The sequence below is a fragment of the Falco cherrug genome, chromosome 6 (assembly GCF_023634085.1).
Source record: "Falco cherrug isolate bFalChe1 chromosome 6, bFalChe1.pri, whole genome shotgun sequence".
NCBI lineage: Eukaryota > Metazoa > Chordata > Aves > Falconiformes > Falconidae > Falco > Falco cherrug.
Genome location: NC_073702.1, coordinates 37,163,112 through 37,182,696, shown reverse-complemented (window position 1 = coordinate 37,182,696; position 19,585 = coordinate 37,163,112). Strand labels below are relative to the sequence as shown.

Here is a 19,585-nt window from a genome sequence, read left to right as displayed (position 1 = left end):
CCCCCCCAGCGCCCCTTCCTCGGGCACTGAGGCGGCGGCGGCGGGACCCCCACTGCCGGGGGGGCGGCGGCGGGACCGCCTCTCTGCCGCGGGGAGCGGCGGCGGCCCTGCGGCCGTGGGGCGTGGCGACCCCGGGCTGAGGCGGGGGCCTGGCGGCGGGCGGGCGCTCCCGGCGCGGTGCATGCCGGGATAGCATCCGGGTACCCCGCGGCAGCGGCGAGCGGCGGCGCGCAGCCCGGCAGGCCCCTTCCCGGCCGCTGTTTCTCTCCAAGGCGGCACTCCCCCCCCTCCCCGATCGGCGCCATGGCGATGCAAGCGGCCAAGCGAGCTAACGTGAGTGCGCTCCCCTGGGCCCTCCCTGGCCCGCCTCAGCCCGCCGGGGCGGTGAGGAGCGGCTCCCCGGGCTGGGGCTGGCAGCAGGCCTTCCCGCCCGGCTGGGCCTCCTTCCCCCTCCCCGGCCGGTGCAGCCCGGCCCCTCCGGCCAGGCCTCTGGTCTGAGGTAACTTTGTAGCTGTGAAGGGTTCAGAAAGCACTGGTGAGGCCCTCTCAGTGGTGATGTTAGCCTCAAGGCTTAGCACGTCGGCTGCTGCGTTTAGGGTGTGCAGCGAGCGCCGTAGGCCTGACGCTGTGTGTGTTGTTTCTGCATCAGATCCGGCTGCCCCCGGAGGTCAATCGGATCCTTTATATTCGGAACCTGCCGTATAAAATCACAGCGGAGGAAATGTATGATATTTTTGGGAAATACGGACCTATTCGACAAATCAGAGTGTAAGTATTCTAGTTTTATTTGAAAAATTGAGAAATTTATGTACTTCACCGTCAGTGTTCTTAGTGCAGTAGGTAGCAACTCGATTTCACAGCTGAAAAAGTTAAGCGTGCTTTAGCAGTATCGCTGTGTGCCAGAGGTGGATGTGATGGTATTTCTCTTATGTGTGAATCTGTTAGAAAATAATATTGCCTGTAGGTAGGGTGAAAAAGCTTAAATTTGATGTGGACTTAGACAACTTGGTAAAAATGAGACACACTCTTCAGTAAATCTTTAAATACAGCTAACCTTTTGCCTTAGCTAAAGGCAAAAATAAGAAAGGCAAAAGTTGAATACAACCAGTTCCCATATTTAATGAGTATTACATACCTAACTAATGGGAAAGTAGAGATGTTACTGCTGGACCTGGCGACTAGAAACAAATACCAGGAACAGCTTCCTGTGTGTCAGATACAGCTTGTCCCTGAGCAGCATAGTCCGTGGACTATTTGTTTCAAAATGCACGGAGATATGTATACATGTCTACAGCAAATCCGAGGTTTTTAGTTCAAATATTGAACACCTGAGACCTGATATTCCTTGTTATCCTGAGTACTGGCTGAATGCTGCGAATTAAACAACAATTTTATCTGGTTAGTGTTATGTTCCACTAGGTTTCTAGTGGAAAGAGTTGGCTGAAGCAGGAATTTAGGAAGAGCTCTTGAGAACTGTAGTAAGGCTGGTTGGAGTATTGACACTCATATTAAAGAACTATTTTTTTTTCTGCTCTGAAAAATATTTATGACGTGGAGAGGGAGGAAACAAAACTTGGTATCTAATACTTCAAACATCGTAAGTCACATTTCAATAGTTGTACAAACAGAAAGCAAGCATAGTTTATATTTCATATGGGAGTTTTTGTATTGCTTTGGATGTATTGGATGGTGGCAAAATAACCGGCAGCATCTCTGAGTTCTTGATTAGGTTGCTGATGGGATTAGAGCAGAATGTATCCTTGACATTTATGTAACCGTTTCCCCATGCTCTGAGACTGGGGTTGGTAATTAATCCACAGTTTAACTGCTTTGAGTATGTAAGATGTCAATATGTTAACAGTTAAACAGATCAAACTTAGCTACCCAAATAAAGGGCTCATTTCAGACCATACTGATTAAAAATGGTTGTTCAGTGTATAGAATAAAGTGAGGTTTATCTATGGAATTGCCTTTGTTGAACAAACAAGGATGGGGACACATGCTGCTGATGCTGCATTGGAAGGTGTAGCTCGTGAGATCCTTCCCCAGTCACTTTTGTTGCGCTTCGCTGTATGAGATGTGGCTAAAGGAACAGGGGACATAATAAACTTACTGCTTGGCTAAATAGTTCTCCTTTACGCTTATCAGTGAAGGATTCCACCTAATATTTAAGGTTTCTAAAAATGTAGGTTGGAACAGCATGGCAGTGGGCCATAAAAGTATTAAGACATATAAGGGGAGTTTTCCATCAGCGACATGCTGGCTTATGTGTCCAACAGGGAACTTGAGGCAGCATCCCCACGGATTGTTCAGAACTACCGATCAGTGTTGTTTTCCACAGAAATCCTAACGTCATCGTAAGACAAGGCATAACGTGGAACTCCATTTGTAATGATTTTTGTGCTTTGCAGTTTTTATCCTATTCTCCTTTTTGTTTTTATACACAGCCTGGTGTGGACGAGTTTGATAGCATTTGTCCTCAGGAGTCCTCTTCTAAGAAGCAAGCACCTTAGAGAGAGTTCTTCTGATTACTAAGTTTGCTATAACTGTCTTTTAGCTGAGATATTTTGGATCTGTAAACTCTGCAGTCTCTCTGGGCTAGTTAGCGTTACATGCCCAGATGTGTTCCTGTCCCTCAGGCAAAGGAAATTGAATTGATGGTCTGATAGGTGATGGCTCTGCGTCTCGAGTGGTCTTGCACCTGTGGGGCTGTTTTGACTCTCTTAAATTGACTTTGTGATGTGCCAAGAGCTGTGTTCTGTCCTAGGGAGACATCTGATCCAGACAGCCATTAACTGACAGCCCAGCCTTGTAATATTAAACAAAACAAGCCAATTGCTGTAATAAAAAAGTATTTCAAGAAATATAACAACCCCTGACAGGAACAGTTTCTGATATCTGTTGTGAAGAGGTGAATTTTCCTTAAGAGGCATAACATAGCACACGACACTCACATTTTCCTGTCATCTCTGAGACTGAACTGTAAGTGGAGATTGGTGTGGAAAGCAGGGATGTATTTTAATGTCTAGGAAAAAAATAACAATAAATGGGTTTCTAGTGCAGTTGCATCTAATTGTTGAATAGTTGAATCTGATCTCAGTCACTGCTGAAGACTAATAGAACTATTTCTTGTTCGTTTTGTTTAATATTAAAACTGATCTTGCTTTGCAGTGGAAACACTCCTGAAACTAGAGGAACAGCCTATGTGGTCTATGAAGACATCTTTGATGCCAAAAACGCTTGTGACCACCTGTCGGGATTCAACGTGTGCAACAGATACCTTGTCGTTTTGTACTATAATGCAAACAGGGTACGTACATGTGGCGTGTTTTTTTTTAAGTTACCTGTGAACATAGTGAGCACAAGAAAAAAAACAGTTTGAAAAGACAGTTGCTTGGGTATTTTTGAGAAATAAATCCAAACTGGTAGAGGGAATGGATTAGATAATTTATCAGGATTTCATCCTTACTTGGTGATTTGTGTGCAAAGAACCATATCTTTGGACCAAGGGTGTGAAAAACACGTTTCTGGAGATGGGACTTTGGGCAAGAGGAAGTGGGGGCCTTAAAACTGCACAGTTGCAACAGGCTGTGTGATCTTGTTTACAGGTAAAAAGTCTCTTGTTCTTGATGTTCTACCTGTTGCTGATGGAATCCAGGGTACCGTGGCATTGTCGGAGGTCAAGAATTAAAACAACGCTGTTTTGTGTGATGTTGATGTAGTTTGTAGTGATGCTGGTTGCAGTTACTGGGAAATAACGTCATGAAATATTTTTTATTACATTATTTCTTCTCACATCTTTTATTTTCCCAATGACAGGCATTCCAAAAGATGGACACAAAGAAGAAAGAGGAACAGCTTAAGCTTCTCAAGGAAAAATACGGAATTAATACAGACCCACCAAAATAAACTGATCTTTTGGGAAAACTCTTTCCAAGCCCTGCCGTTGAGTTCAGCTCTTTTGAAGCCCTGCAACTGAGTTCTTGAACTAAACATGGGAATTCTCCATGAAGTATAACTTCTTTTAAAAAAAATTGATAAGCTGTAATTTGAGTCTTTAGGTTTTCATGTTAGAATTAAATGTAAAACATCGGAAGATCTGCTTTAAGATTAAATCCCCCTAAATGGACATGACTTCTCCATGTTGTAAGGGTGACCTGGTAAATGCTGCATAACCACAGTCCTGTTTCTAGCAGGACCTCTCAAGATGGGACCGAGCAGGCTGAGTGTTTCACACCTCCTGAAGTTCTGCCCGGTCTCCAGGGTAGATCTTAAGCACAGCAGCCTGGGAATCTGGCTCCAGGGGTTCTCTGAGCTGTCTGCGTGGAGGTGAACCTCACTTGCTACTTTCTGAAAATGGAGTATTGCAACTAGTCTCCCTGCCACAGGAATTTTTGTACTTTTTTTTTTTTTAAAAAGAAAGTGTGGTTTGATACTTCCTTATATATGGTACACAAATTATTGCACCTTTCTCCCTCCAGGAATGTTTGATGGAGCCTAACTCCATTACATTATCATTAGACTACTTCTTACTGGAAACAAAGCACCCCAAATCCACATTTATAACAAAGTTTCTTTTACAAACTATAGAAAATAAATGCCCTTTTAAAAGAACCCAGCTGCTTAGGTGACTTCAGGCAGAATACCTTGTTCCCAGTGATTGAGACAAAACTGATAAGCTGCAGTAAACTAATATTGTTCTAAGAGTGGGTTGCTGCAGGGCTGACTTAATGGTATACGAGATGTTTATTGCATGTGCCAGGTTTGTACTGAGGTTAGTAGCAGCAACAGGAATAAACTTAACACTTTTTAATGTTAAGTAGAGAACACTTGACCAAAATGAGATAGTAGATGAAGGTGGTAATTTCAAATACCTGTAGTGTGATTGTTTTCTACTCTGTGTTTGAACTGTAATATATTTTATGTACATACATTTTTAAATATAGCATCTGGTGGAGGAAAAACAGATTTAAAAATTCTTTTTTTTTTTTTCCCCCAACACTCATCCTATGAACAAAAACTAGCATGATACAAAGTATGTATAACCAGTGTATTTTGGAAGTGGAGAAGAATAACCTCTGCCTCTGTTCTGAACCAGCTGGAAGTTCTGTGAATGCTGATTGTATCCTGCCTTGGGAGGATTTATTTGCTTGGGTATGATGTTTAACTCCCTGACCAGATGCCTTCTAGCTGGTGTAGAACATGGGCACATGCAAATACACTTTGCCTGAGGTTTTGTAGTTTAATTTTTTTTTCAGTGCACCGTACTGTTAAAAAGGAATGTTTCCACTTTCTTATCCTTTGATTTTCATTGAAATCTGTCACCTAAAGAACCATGCTGTTCTTGGTGTCCATTTAGTAAAAAAATTAATGTGTGTTTACACAGTTCTGCTTTTTTCATCAAGGCTTGCCTTAAGCTGTGCTGCCTCTGCATGTAACCTTTCCTTTTAGAAAGGAAATAACTTGTCACGTGAGTATTTGTGACACAGGTAAGAATTTGTAGAGCATTGTCCCCATATGAACCTGAATGGTCACAGGTTCAGTGTCCGATGATGGGGAGGGAAGCCCTGCTGTGGGTACCAAGGTGCAGCTCTCACCTGGAGGAGGTCCTGAGCTGTTGCCATGTGCTGTGCAGTCTGTCCCCAGCTGGGAGGAGCAGGAAGGGTGGCAGTGACACTCGGAGCTGGCTGTTTCGCCCTGAGCAGCAGGGAGGAGGCAGCTGAAATGGCTTGGTGCTGGAAATCCCATCCTGCGCCTCACCAGTAAGTGTCCTACTGGGACAGGTCTGCCTTCTGTTGCAGACAGGCATTTGGGACGTGCGTGAGAGCTGTGTTTAGTGTGTGTGGTGAAGAGCTTTGTCCTTAGTTTGTGGTTCTTCCATACATGTGTCCTGCCCTTAAAGCTGCTGCTCTTCGCAGCAAGAAGCCTTGCAGGCTGCAGTAACCTGTCCCCGAGGCTGGGAACAGCGATGGGAGGCTTTGAGCCCGTTAGTAGCTGGGTTGACATCTCTGGACCACAGAAACAAAGCTCTGCTGCAGTATCATTGCCAGCTTTCCCCCTTGCCCAGCCCAGTACTGTCAGGTGCACTGGGATGCACATGCATTAAATGTAAAGCAGCTGGGATCTGTGGTGGTTAGGCCAGCAGTTACTCCTCTGATGCCAGCTTGGTTTTCAGGTCTTACCCATCAGATTAATACAAACCTAAGTTGCCCAGGCAAAACCCAATTTGCCTTAAAAATGTTTAAATTGATGCAATGCTATTGGAGAGCTTTCTTCTACGTAACCTTTAAAAAGCTATGGATGTTCACTAACTGCCCCCCTGTATACATGTATGTATGCCGTGTATATAAATACAGGCGTGCCGAACACTAGGGTAACTGGGGTCGTTTACACCAGTTGCTGGGCATTTAGAAGACCCCTTGCTGTAACAGGAACTGGAGGTGCTGTTACCATGCTGGATTTATGCTTTAATAAATTGTAATAAATAGCGATAAAGTATCAATGTGCCAATAATGGTGCCACATGCTGCCAGCCTTGTTTAAAATCATATGCAAATACCACATTCCTTCTGTCAATAGCGGAGAGCATGGTGCTTGCACTGCAGTGTCTGTTTTGATGAGGATTTGATGCTGTTTGAAAAACATATATAGAAAGCAGTTCTTTAGGGTAATAAGATTAATAAAAATTCCTTCAATGAATCCTCAAGATCAGCAGCTTTTGATTTCTCTGAGAGCTCAGCTGCTGCCTTTCATTAAATATTCCATTTCATACTTTTTCTTCTAGTGCCTGTTCAGGGCTTTCAGTGTCCCTGCACATGTAAAATGAAATAATAATTTGTACCTGCAAGACAGAGGGAATGGAAATTGAATGCCCAGAGGATTGTTTTGATGAGGTCTGCTCAAGATTTTGTTTGAAATGTAATATCAAAGGACAGGGAAATGAGTTCAGTTATATGAATGGCAGAGGGGGCAACAAATAAGGCAGATGTTACCAGCCTTGTACTCTGCATCTGTGCTGGTTTTTGTGTGCTCACTTCCCATTTAATTTTTCAGGAAGTAGGGCATGAAATTAAGCCTGGAAGGTCATTTTTTTCCATCGATGCTGTTTAGAAATTAGTAACAAGAGCATATCTGATTACACAGGCAATGACAGTAAATTTTTTCCAATCCATTATACAGTGGTAATAATTATATGTAGTATGTTGATCGATGATACAATTAAATAAATTAACGCATTTGCAGTCAAATAAAGAGCTGAAGATTACATTTCCTTGAAGACTTAATTTCCCTAAGTATCACAAAGCACAATTAGTTTTCCTTTCAGATTTTTTTTTTAATGAAATTGGCATGAAAAATGTAATAATCTCTGCTTCCAACAAAGGTCTCTGCAGAGAAAGGGTGACGAGGGAGGGAGCTTCATCAACCAGCTGTAATAAGGATTTTACAGACTCGGTAATGGCTGCGTTGTGCTGCTGAGGGCAAAAGGAAAGTGCACAGCAGCTCTGCAGATAGAGATGATAAGACTGAATATGATCAGCTCTTAAAAGCCCAGCAGGAACACATTTGTCACTGGTAGGAAACCCAGCAGAAGGGCAGAGCGGTGCCCTACCTATTGCAGCAGACACTTGCCAGCAGCAGGACCAGGAGATGATGGAGGGAATGCATGGCCATTCCAGGTACGCTGAGCCAACCCTTCATGTCACTGTTTGTTTTTGAAGCGTTTGGGAAATGTCCCAAAGCAGATACTTTATGGGTTTTTTTTTCTTTATTTTTAACGAGCAACTACAGATTGATCAGAGTCATGGTAATCTTGAGTTTTTCCAAGGTTTTAGCTAATTCAGCTGCCTTCAGCACTAGTTTTCTCTGAGTAAAACTTCTGTATTTCTCTTGGGATGGGCCATCAGTAGGAGCAGCTTTAGACTGATGCGCTGTTGACCTGCATTCAACGGGCACAACAGGGCTACGTTACATTTAACCAAGACGTCTATAGGAGCTCACATCTGCAACTGCCACGACCCAACCGCCAGCTGTAACCCAGTGCTGAAATAGAGACCAGCCACAGAGGCCAGGGTAGTGGCACAGGGGACCGGGACCATTTAAAAGAATTTGGGAGACTTAGTGGGCATCAAAACCCAGCAGGTCTAATTCCCTATTTATTAACAGGAAATTATCCTGTCCTAAATAAAAGAACTGTTAGTGAAATGTGGATGTCTAACCTGGCTGCTGCAGTGATCCTAGATTTCCACCAAAAAAAGGGTCCTAAAAGGCCTTTTGTTTCTTTATGGAGAGGGGAGCAAGAAAATTTTTCACTCCACCAACCTCTGGTAAGTAATAATCCGTAAGAACTGGACTCTGTGGGCTTAGTCATGAACAAACAAATGCAGCTTTGTGGGAAAAATTAACACCTAGAGAAAGAAGAGCATGAGCTGCAGTCACTGGCCAGACAGCCAGGCTTGCTTTTCTGTGCTCCTTTTCTCTCTCCAGGAGGTATCGCCTGGAGAGACCTATGTAGCTTTGAAGTCTGTCTGCTCGTGCTAAGTGTGTTCTTCTTACACAAACGAGAAAATAGCACAACTGTATGAAAAATTTCCAGCAAAAAAATCCATTAGTTGAAAATTACGCCAATAGTTTATAGTGAAGTTAAATAAAAACATCGTGACCCAGTGATGCTCTTTTTTTCTACAGCAAATGGGAGAAGCAAGCCAAAAAGTGAGAAATCGGATTCAGGCAAAACAAAATAACAGCATAGAGGCAGCTTCACTGTTCAGGTCCTGCTCCTAAAACCACGTAAATGACCGTCTGCACATCTTTCTGTCTCCAGGGGAGGAAGCTGCATTTCGGGAATTTGTGTGACCATCAAATGAAATAAATGTTGCTTGGTTTCAAGTGCCAGCAGCACAGTGCACAAAGTAAGTTTGCAGGCTGTGTAAACAGCATCAGAAGATGCAGCCTAAAAAAATCCCGTATGTTCAGCGGCCACATTATCCCACAGTTCACATTTGTTTTGTAAGGTGGGTGTACGTAATTCTGCTCTTCTCTAGCCTTTCCTAGCCCCAGCAGAAAATGTTACACTGTTTTACTGTTATAAAGACATAGAAGTGGAGCAGCACTGTGTGTCTTTGAGAAGCATCGCTTCCCATCTCTTCAGCAGCCAAATTCTGGCCAGAGTTGAGGGCTGCCAGCAGGGCAGGGGAGATGGAGGGTTAGGGAACCTCTCTGTCCCAGCAGCCCTTACTTGCACATTCTTGGGACCTCTGGTCCCACAGAGATCTTCCACTGTGCCACCTATAACAGAAGCAGGCATGGAATTATGTGTATTTTCACATAAGAGGAGAAATAAAACAAAAAATGGGTTGATGACTGTTTGAAGAACTTCTTATACACCAAAAAGCATTCCAGTGGCCAGAGTAAAAAAACAGCAAATAGAAACGGTAAAGTATCAAGAGTTTATTGTTTTATATATATACTTTTAATTCTTAAATGAGACAGTATTTTTTTAAACAGCAGCAAGCAGAACGTACAAGTTGAGAAAAGTGGCAGCGCAGGTAACTCTGTTTGGCTAATGCCCATTCATGTACAAGGTGTACATTGGAATTTTTTTTGAGCACCTTTTGTGTTTTTTTTTCTTCTTCTTGGTTTTAAGTGTACAGTAAGGCAGTGGTTTTTCAATAAGGAATATATATATATTTATATTTATATATATTTTCAGTCATCACTGTGAATTCTTCTTACATGCAAATTAAATAAAATGTACAACTTGAAAATGTTACAATGGTAGATATTTTTCTCAAAGCAAAGCTTCTAGTAAAAGGCAAATACGGACACCACAAAGTTAAAAAAGAGAAGGAAGGCATAAGAAACCGAATGGCAGGTGCTATTGACAGGACAGCTTGAGTAGGGAAGATTGGGATTCCAGTGAAGATTCTTCCCGCTGCTGGCAAGGTGAGAAAGAAGGGATGGTTATTAACAGATGTCTCCAGCCAACTCCCTCGAGAAGATTCACTCTAACCTGAGAAGCTCCACATCAAAGAGGAGAGTAGCGTTAGGAGGGATGACCCCAGGGTGGCCTGTGGCTCCATAGGCCATCTCAGGTGTGCAGGTCAACTTTGCTCTTTGTCCTAAGCTCATCTGGGGTTTGGATGTTGCAGAAAGGAAAAGAGAAAATGAAAAAACCAAACCAGTATTAGGAGGAAAACAAAGAACAAATCACTACGTGGCAGATTTACAGAATCAAGGAGAGTTGGGATCATCAGATTCATAGAATTGTTTAGGTTGGAAAAGACCTTTAAGATTACTAGAGTCCAACTGCATCGTTAACTTCAAGCTGAAGCTGCCACAAGCAGCTAGAGATAGATCTCCCGACTCCTCTGGCTCCTCACAGCAGTGATTTAAATTGCCAGCGCCAATCTGGGAGTCACACAAAGGCTTTTTAACACAGTTTGGTTCAGCCTGCCTACACTGGAGCCAGCACTAGAAGGCCTGAGTCCCTTCTGCAGAGCGCAGGGTGCATGTAACGCCACCAGCAGGTGTTAGGAAAAGGCTCTCAGTAACGGATAGGACCGGAGCTTTGTGTTCATAAGATCAGTCAAGTTCAGCTGCTGAAAAGTGTTCAGCAACATTCTTCCTTCTTCAGCCACCACCAGGGACCACTTCAGAACCATTGCTTGAACGCCAATGGTGCAGGCACCCAACTTTCTACTTTTGGGCAGATGCAAAGCAAACAGATCGTGTTTAAAAGAGGTACTTATTTCCCTAAACTCAGCTGAAGCCTGAGGGCAGCCACCTCACCTCAGGCGCTGCTTATTCCGGCAGTGAGCCCTTGTTCCTGGGATGGACAGAAATGACGATGTGTCTCACTCCAGACTAGCTCTGAGGTGCTCACTGAGATTTGGGCCATCAAGAATCAAACCTCTGCTCTTCCAACAGAGTATTTTGCGGTAGAGCATTCTCAAATTGCTATTCATGCACCATACACTGGTAATGGGATATTCACTGCCCAAGAAACAATCCCTGATTTGAAGCAGTGATTTTAACTCACACCTCTGTCCCAAAACTGGGCACATCACTGGACTACAGATCACACGCTATCTTCTGTTGAATTTTTTTTTTCAGGTCCTGTAAAATATGCCAAAGCTTGAACTTTGATCACTTTTGATAGCAGAAAAATGTGAACATGACCTTTCCCACATTCAGGGAGTATTCATACCATGGGGATGAGGGGGTAAGAGCAGATGACCTCCCCTGGTCCCTGCAAGGGTTTGCATGCAGCAGGCTGCCTGCTGCTCTGATGGGCCCCTGCAAACCAGACAGCTGGTAAGTCACACACGGGTTTTAGGCATGGGGCAACCTTGAACGGTCCGAAGTTGAGGAGAGAAATGCAGACACTGCTGACATCTGACAGTCATTAAACCAAGGTTTGAAAACTCTGCATGCTAGACATAGCGAACTGCCTTTTTCCAAAGTGGTTTGTGTCAATCACACTCCCCAAACCCCTCAAAACCCTGGAGTGGAAGGAAGCAGCCACAGACTGGCCTTCAGTCAGTGATCACTAGGAGGAGCAGAGGGCAGCGCGTTCCCACACCAATCACTGGAATGGCTTTCGGCCACTTATTAATGAAGGGCCAGGAGTCAGGGAGCGAGAGTGGTCAAGGAAGGGACAAACTGATTCACCCAGTGCTTGCTGCCACTGCTTTATCTGCACTGGCTTCTGGTTTCTACAGTACACTGGGGTGCTGAGCTACTCTTAGGCCTTATTGCAAAGCAAATAGTAAAGAGTCCAACTCAAACTCTTGAGAGGAGGGTAGGTATTTTTCAGAGAGTCTAGGTTTCCTCAAATGAACTTCTTCTCTGGCTGGAGAGAAGGGAATGCTTGCATTGCTTTCTCCACAGGGCTGGAAACCATCTTCTCTTCAACCCCTCCTGGAAAAGCATAGTTGCTCATTCCCCCATGGATTGTTTCTTATTTTGCATTCTTCCCTTCTCTCTAAGCATAAGAAGTTGTTCCTGTTACAGTTCCTCCTGTAATAATATTTAAGCAGTTTCATCCGACACTGAGCTCTAGGACCCCGAAACGGGCAGTCATGAGGAATCTGCACCCTGATTTTGTTCACTCTGGCACTTGAGCAGGCTTGTTGCACCCCTCACATAGTGGGCCCTACAACACTGCTGACAAAAAGCAACTAATTGCATTGTGTGGCTCTTTTAGGATCGTACTGTGTTGGCACTCAAACTGTAATTAATGGAGTGCAATTTCCTTTTTCTCAGTGTAGGGTTGGTCACTGAATGTTAAATTTTGTAGCTGGGAGCTTGAAGTCATAAAAATTTAACAGTGCAGTTTGGTACCTTATTCAGTAAGGATCAAAATCTGTAGCTTGGCCATGGTTGTCATCAAAAACGGCAGCTTGGACTTTTATGGAGTAGCTGAATAGAGGCCACTCCATAAAAATGCTGCCACCTGGAACATTTTAGAGTCCACAGTTTGTGGAGCTGCCCATGGAAAGTCACGGGGCTTATGTGGCACACTGGCACATGGGGAGGGGACTTTGCCTCTCCCCTCCCAAACACATACCACGTGGAAAACCTCATGAGTAGGGGATGCCCCTGGACAGACAGACACTACAGGAAATACTGTGCTCGAATGGACCACACTTTCAGAAAACCATTCTGTATCCTACACTGCAATTTCCCCGTGGTTTTGTCACCACTGCACCAGACATTGCTGTGCTCACACACCCTTCAGTTGGCTCAAAGTTCTGCCAGAATAATTTCTTTGTACCTGTGTAACACCTTCTTCGAATCCTTTAATGACTTCTTGCCTGCCAATCTTGAACCTGAAAGGCTTGTTTCTGTCTCTGGAGGAATCAAACTTCTTTCCATTCTGTAGCATTCCTGCCAAAACAAGACACAGAGTTTCAATCTGAGCTACAGCTAAACTTAAATGCTGGGAAGGAGGAAAGGAGTGAAAAATTAATGTCTTGGTTACATCAACTGCCCATTTCCATTTTCACTTCGAAACCTCACCCAAAATGGATAAGGCAGGAGAGTCAAATGCAGTGGTACCGTATTTTTACCTTTGCTTTCTAGTAATTTAGGCTCTAAAATGGAAATATATTCTTATTATTCTTAATGTAATGTTGAGCTCATAAGCTCAACACCAAATGTTGCACAGACATACAGAAGAGCTGTGGCTTGCACAGTGGAGCTTCTCACCTAAGTAGATAAAAGCAGGCAAGGAACAAGTGGGAAGCAGCAAAGGAGGGAATCCCAATGCATGTGCCTGATCCACACCTGCTCCTAAACACAAAAAACAAGCCTACAGACAAAGAAACCAAATTTAACATAACTTTGACTAGGTTTACGGTTTACTTATCATTAAATACTTGCCATTTATTTTAAGGTATTCTCTTAATAGTAGAACTAACTAAAGGGAGTAGTCCTTGAGGAGTGCATGTTTGGTAGCCAGCGGGCTGTTGCTACGTGTGGCTCAAAGCTCACCACAGTCCACAGGAGCCTTCCGCCGACTTCAAAGGGCTGGGATGTAGATTCAGGTTTGGGACCTCTTGAGCTAAATTTGCTGCCAGTTAAACATCTGGAAGTACACAGCAGCTCCTTTGACTTGTTCCTGTAAATTTATACCAGCATACCTAGAAGGAATATTTGGTATCTTGGACTGTTTACTCTCCCAACTTGATTTACTCAGGAGTACTAGAATAATTGTGCATTTCACAAATGTGGCCATTCCCCACCATGCCTGTGAAACTTCTACACAACGTTACAACTGCATGTGCTTCCTCCTCCTTGTAGAGAAAGAATGGAAAAGACTCTGCATTCAAAAATATGAAAATACCAGGGATGTTGATATGAGTACTCTACTACCCTTATTCTTTATATTTTCATTCAGCCACAAGAGAGTCACAGAACACCTTATTCGTTCCCTTTGATGGGCACACCACTGTTTCAACCTATATATTATGAACACATGCCCAGATTCTACTGCACGTGGATAAACCTTCACAGAGCTCTAGGTGATTAGGTATTCTCATTCTCTTTCTAAACAGTGGATAATTATGGTAGCTTTCAACTTAAAAGTACCTTGTAATTGCTCTTTCAAAATGCTATACTCTGGATATGGCAAGGTTGGGCTGATATTTATGTGTTAGAGTAAATCCTTCCTTTGTAATGCAGTAGTGCCTATGTTCTGGGCATGTACCATGCCTCTCCCAAGCAAGGTGCTGCACAAAGAAAAGTTCATTAATAAGCAAATATCTGAGAAAGTTTCTGGTTGAAAAAAATATTATCAAGCACAGCTTTGACAGAAAATGCCAAGAAATAGTGACTTTATGATCCAATATGAAAGACACAAGTTTATTTTCATTAAAGCAGTTATATTAATAAACCAGTTTGATTCCCAAGTTTTATTTTCCAGTGAAAACCATCAGTTATTGTCCAAACAACAACAAAAAAAGTAATATTCTGCTTGCTTAAAAAGTCTGTGTTACAAATCAAAAGTAAAAAGAAAGAGATATGCCAGAATGAAAAACAAAGACTAAAAGGTAGGACTCATCTCACCAACCTTCATGCTTTTAAGATGTAGCCAGCTACTTTTGAACTAATTACTCTGCTTCCCTCTATAATGAAGACAGAGAAAAATGCACTTTCAGAGGGCAATTCAAGCCGAATCTAGGGATCTAGATTAGGACATAATGAATTGCATCCTAGCAGTGCCTGTTTCTCTGCAATGAACATAAGGGGAAGTCCAAACAACTAGCTCAGACATAGATGTCTCCAAATTCATTAGTAGTTAAATCAGTGGTGATGGCATTCTGAATTTGCCGTAATGGGTACACAGTATTTGATTGCTCCAGTGGGGTTCTGTGTCTAGATATTTTACATCAATATTAAAACCAAATGCCATATTAAGGCAAATTTAGTTGCTGACCAAGTTCAGCGTTTGTCAAAGTTGGTACTTCAGAGATGTGTGTGTGTGTGTATAAGGCCTTAGGAGGAAAATTATTGAACAACCTCCCCGTAAGGTATGTTTCATAACCTTCACCATTAGCACTTGCCATATTCCTTAAGTTTTTCACAGCATAACAATGAAGGACTTTATGTATGCTCTGATGCAAGTACATACACATATTATGCAGTGTTTTGGCTCAGTGACATCCCTAAATGCCCTTCACGCAGGCTGGGAAGTCGCACCAGCTGCCTGCACAAGGCTTTCTAGCTACAGACAAACATGGGTTCATTTGCAACGTAGAAAACCAGCTTGCATATGGAGGAGGGCAGGCAGGGAGAAGCATCTCAGGGGGACCTCTCAGGCATATCATATAATCCTTTTTGAAGTATTTGATCTTAAATTTAAATGGCAGTACTTCCTCAAAGCAATTTTCTTTTTAAACACATCATAAAAACTTATGATTATATGAAATGGATACAGACTATTAGAGAATTCCAATATTTAATAGTTTTAATATTAAAACTTAGTACTGTCATTACACTCTGCATGTTCAAAGCAAAATTCAAACATTAATTATTCTTCACAGCAGCCTAAGGAGGCAGATGTTTATTATAAAACAGCCTCAGTCTGGAAGTTCAGATACAGGTGCAAAGTTCCACAACACTTTAGTACGCTTTCACTTCGTTTTTTAACTAAATCCTATTAAAATACCTAGCTTAAAGGTCTGATAGCTTACTAAATACCACACATCAAACTGGCAGCAGAACCAGGATTAACTCTTCAGAGAGCCTGACAACAGCCACTGGACGTTTCCTATTTAAAATAACGTTTCCATCTGCCCACGAGCCTGCTAGTCTAACATATATCACATAAAAACTGACTCTCATTTCACCATCAAAAGCCTACAGAAGATGTGTTAGGCCTTGTAGAAGAAAACAGGCGGCTTCTGTTTACAGCAACAACCTATTTTCAGCAATGGCTGAAAACTCCTCAGGTGATGAATTCAGAAATGTAACCTCCTCTGTCACCACCCCACTTTACTGATCTTGGAGGACAAACTGGGATTCAGAGTCAGACGTGTTCATATTTGCCAAAGCTCATGGCAGGAGGGTCAATTTTTACGTGACTGCCCTTTAAATGCACATCTAGTTTAGAAATGAGTCACAGTCCCCATGTGCCCTGGAGAAGTTACGATCTGGACTTAGATCTGAACTTTAGATCTTTCTTATCTCTCTGTTTCTGAAAGTTAGAGTCAACTCTTCAGGCTCCTGGGAGCTAAAAGAGCATAATGTTTTACTTTCTCTCTTGCTAATGCATCAATTGATTTTTATTTTTTTTTTTTTTTGTGGAAAAATTGATTTGGTTAATATTCTTCAACAACAATGGAAGCCCATCTTTAGTCTGCTAGCACCTTTATTTATGTAGCTAACAAGGAGAAAAAAAACCACAATCTGGAACTGAACAATGGCATTGCTTTGCAAAGTCAGAACAATAAATAAGAGTTTTGAGTGGGCAAGGACATCTAGATGCCTGTATGCTTACTTGTTCTAATAACCTTACATTTGATGCTGAAAGGCAACTATCGTCATATTAAAGTAATTAATTGTAAAACCTCAGTTATCATAATATTGTGCGGATTTGAAAATATTCTGATCTAATAAGGTGTCCTTATTAAGATTAGGTTTTAAAAAATAGGTGGCTGTACAAAAGGAGATGTTCAGACCATGGTTCCTGCTGAATCACTTAAGTTCAGCTCTTTGAGGCTGAAGATCAAAGAGTAGACAAATTATTTTGTTAAGGAATATGACTAGGGATCCATTGAAACTGCCAAAAATGCAATGCCATTTGGGCTAGAACAAAACTTCAATCTAGGTTTAACACAGGCTGTAATTTCTTATTAAAATAGATTTTTCTACACTACTCTTTTAACATGAATTAACTAATTGAGGCCAGTCAACCTCAGCTAAGATACATAATTTAAGCCTGTTTCCTAAGGGGAGAGGGCTAATGACTGTCTGTACTTGCCTAATAACTTTTGAATCTTTCAGCCAATTTCAGCCAAGTTTGACAGAGGAGTAGGGTTCATACTGACATAAAGAGCCTATGCATGTCACGAAAATAAATCTGCCTGGGAAGAAGATCCTGTAAAAGCTTCTACCAAGAGAAATAATACAGTATCAGAGAACCTGTATTATGGATGAGAGGTCAGGAACGGAAAGACATGAAAGCTGCAGCTGGACCACAGCCTAAGTTTCTTTATACCAGAGGGTTCCTTCATCTGGAAATGATTCAGCTGGGAATTCAACCAACCACATAACAACTCCGCAGAGCCAGCCCAGCTATTCAGACACCTAACTTACACCTCTGGTCCCAACAAAACCATGCCCCAAACCACATCCAAACCAATATCTATACAAAAGATGGATGGAGAGAGAACACCAAAGGCCCACCATAGACCACATGTGTGCTGGTTTTGGCTGGGCTACGGTTAATTTTCTTCACAGTAGCTGGTATGGGGCTGTGTTTTGGATCTGTGCTGAAGACAGTGTTGACGATTCAGGGATGTTTTCATTATTGCTGAGCAGCGCTGACAGAGTCGGGGCCTTTTCTGCTCCTCACCCCACCCCACCAGTGAGCGGGCTTGGGGGCACAAGAAGCTGGGAGGGGACACAGCTGGGACAGGTGACTCCAACTGACCCAAGGGATATTCCAGACGATATGACGTTATGCTCAGCATATAAAGCTGGGGGAAGGAGGAGGAAGTGGGGGACATTCAGAGTGATGGCATCTGTCTTCCCAAGTCACATGATGGAGCCCTGCTTTCCTGGGGATGGCTGAGCACCTGCCTGCTGATGGGAAGTGGTGAAAGAGTTCCTTGTTTTGCTTTGCTTGTGTGCACGGCTTTTGCTTTACCTATTAAACTGTCTTCATCTCAACCCATGAGTTTTCTCACTTTCACTCTTCTGATTCTCTCCCCCATCCCGCCGCAGGGGGAGTGAGCAAGCAGCTGTGTGGGGCGTAGCTGCTGGCTGGGGTTAAACCACGACAGCCTTTCAAGCTTTCGTGCCTGAATCTGGAAAATTTATGTGTAAAATCCCACTACTAACATTAGCCATCTCAAGGATAGAAACTGCGTCTGAACCTGTCACCTAGGCTACTTCCACAGTTAACGGAGAAAGAGAGGTATCTCCAAGAATGATTCATCCCACCTAGATTTAAACGTTAGGACTGCAATAACCTCCCAGAATTGTTTATCGTTCTCAGTCAACTAACTTACAAGAGTTAAAGTTAACAACATTAATTTTAAATGCTAGACTGCCAGCTTTTTATAGGGCCCTAGTGAGGAGGTATTAACTCATCCATCCATACCTAAATGAAGTTGTCCAAATTGCATCCTAGGCTTCACTGGCTCCAGCGCTTACTGAATTATTTGTCTTTGTAGTGTTGACACATTCTGGGAATCAGAAGATGGAGATCCTAATCCAGGACAAATCCCTTGATTTCACTAGTTACTCTCCTTTTATGCTGTACAATGGGATTCACTTACAAGTGTTAAGGGAATAAATTGAATAGGTGGCTTTCAAAAAACAGCAACATTTACCTGCAAAACATTCCATTACCTTATTTTTTCAAACTGGTTACCTACAGAACAAAAAGGCAATACATACACTTGAAGACAGCTACTTTCTGAACACAGATTGGCAGCAGAAAGAGGAGCAGCTACTCGGGTGTTTCTAGGACACATTCTTCAGGACAGGGACTATATTTTGATGCTGTTTAATGCAATCACCTTTGCAATTATGACTTGTAATAAATCTGTGCTGTTACAAGCTTCCCATTCAGTTTGGCTCCTAGGACTCAGAGGCAGCATGTGCTGTAGTTAGTGTTGCTGTGGGTTAAGAATTTTTGATCTCAAGTGTGTACTTTTTTCCTCAAAATACAGTTTCTATGTCAAAATATGTCAATATTCTGTTGGAAGAATGTCACAAAGGCTGGAAATTCTGACACACACCCCCCTTACAGCCTGTAACTATTACTAATATACACTTAAGTCTATAAAACATATTATCAGAAAGTTTCTAGAAACTGTACATATGCCTTTGTGTCAACTTTGACACCTTCACGGCGTATAGACAAAGACACAGTTCAGCAAAGCAGAGGAGTTCAGCCTAATTGCATAGAGGTGGTGGGAGAAACACATTCATAAAGTCACAAATCATATCCCAGGTTGGTTTACACCAGCAGAACTCCACTGATTTCAGCAGTATTATTCACATTTTACATTAAAATAGATCAGTTCTCTTCAGGACTCTGTTCTGACATACTGTGGTAAAGCAAGACAACTCCTCTGCGTTCAGTGGCGTTCCCCCCTAGGTCACAGCTAAGTCTCATGCTAACACACCTGAAAAACTTGTGGTTTCCCATGAGGAACAAGAACAGCTCCCATATGTCTTACTGTTAAATGGAGAGATCTGGGCAACAGTTTTCTAGGCCAATACAGTTGGTGCCTTGTGTTTCTGCTTCCCAGGGAAAGGCCTAGAGGACCTAACATACCTCAGCTCTCCAGCTCATTCCATCAGATTCCAGATCTGCATAAGCCAGATCTCTCACACCTCTTACATCTTCA

General features: G+C 42.6%; 2 protein-coding genes across 7 annotated transcripts in view; one reads left to right on the top strand and one right to left on the bottom strand.

The window, feature by feature from the left end:
- The first annotated feature begins 182 nt into the window (after positions 1-182).
- SF3B6 (splicing factor 3b subunit 6) lies at positions 183-4,968 on the top strand. The gene is made up of 4 exons (XM_055713899.1): positions 183-333; positions 650-768; positions 3,172-3,310; positions 3,820-4,968. The coding sequence occupies exons 1-4, from the start codon at positions 304-306 to the stop codon at positions 3,907-3,909; spliced, it is 378 nt and encodes a 125-aa protein (XP_055569874.1). The 5' UTR covers positions 183-303; the 3' UTR covers positions 3,910-4,968.
- Positions 4,969-9,431: 4,463 nt separating this feature from the next.
- Positions 9,432-19,585, bottom strand: part of FKBP1B (FKBP prolyl isomerase 1B) — a 51,707-nt gene continuing 41,553 nt past the window's right edge. For 5 of the 6 annotated variants that reach the window (XM_055713898.1, XM_055713896.1, XM_055713897.1 and 2 more), the window contains 2 exons: positions 12,775-12,887; positions 9,432-10,127 (listed from right to left, as the gene is read on the bottom strand). In XM_055713898.1, coding sequence (XP_055569873.1) covers positions 9,999-10,127; positions 12,775-12,885 — 240 coding nt within the window. In that variant the 5' untranslated portion in view covers positions 12,886-12,887 and the 3' untranslated portion in view covers positions 9,432-9,998. The other variant, XM_055713892.1, reaches the window with a different exon arrangement.

Excerpts from the sequence above, each read along its gene's own strand:
- SF3B6 (XM_055713899.1), top strand. The coding sequence starts at position 304 with ATGGCGATGCAAGCGGCCAAGCGAGCTAAC. Across the intron at positions 334-649 it reads AAGCGGCCAAGCGAGCTAAC|ATCCGGCTGCCCCCGGAGGT; the intron begins GTGAGTGCGCTC and ends TTTCTGCATCAG. Across the intron at positions 3,311-3,819 it reads TGTACTATAATGCAAACAGG|GCATTCCAAAAGATGGACAC; the intron begins GTACGTACATGT and ends TCCCAATGACAG.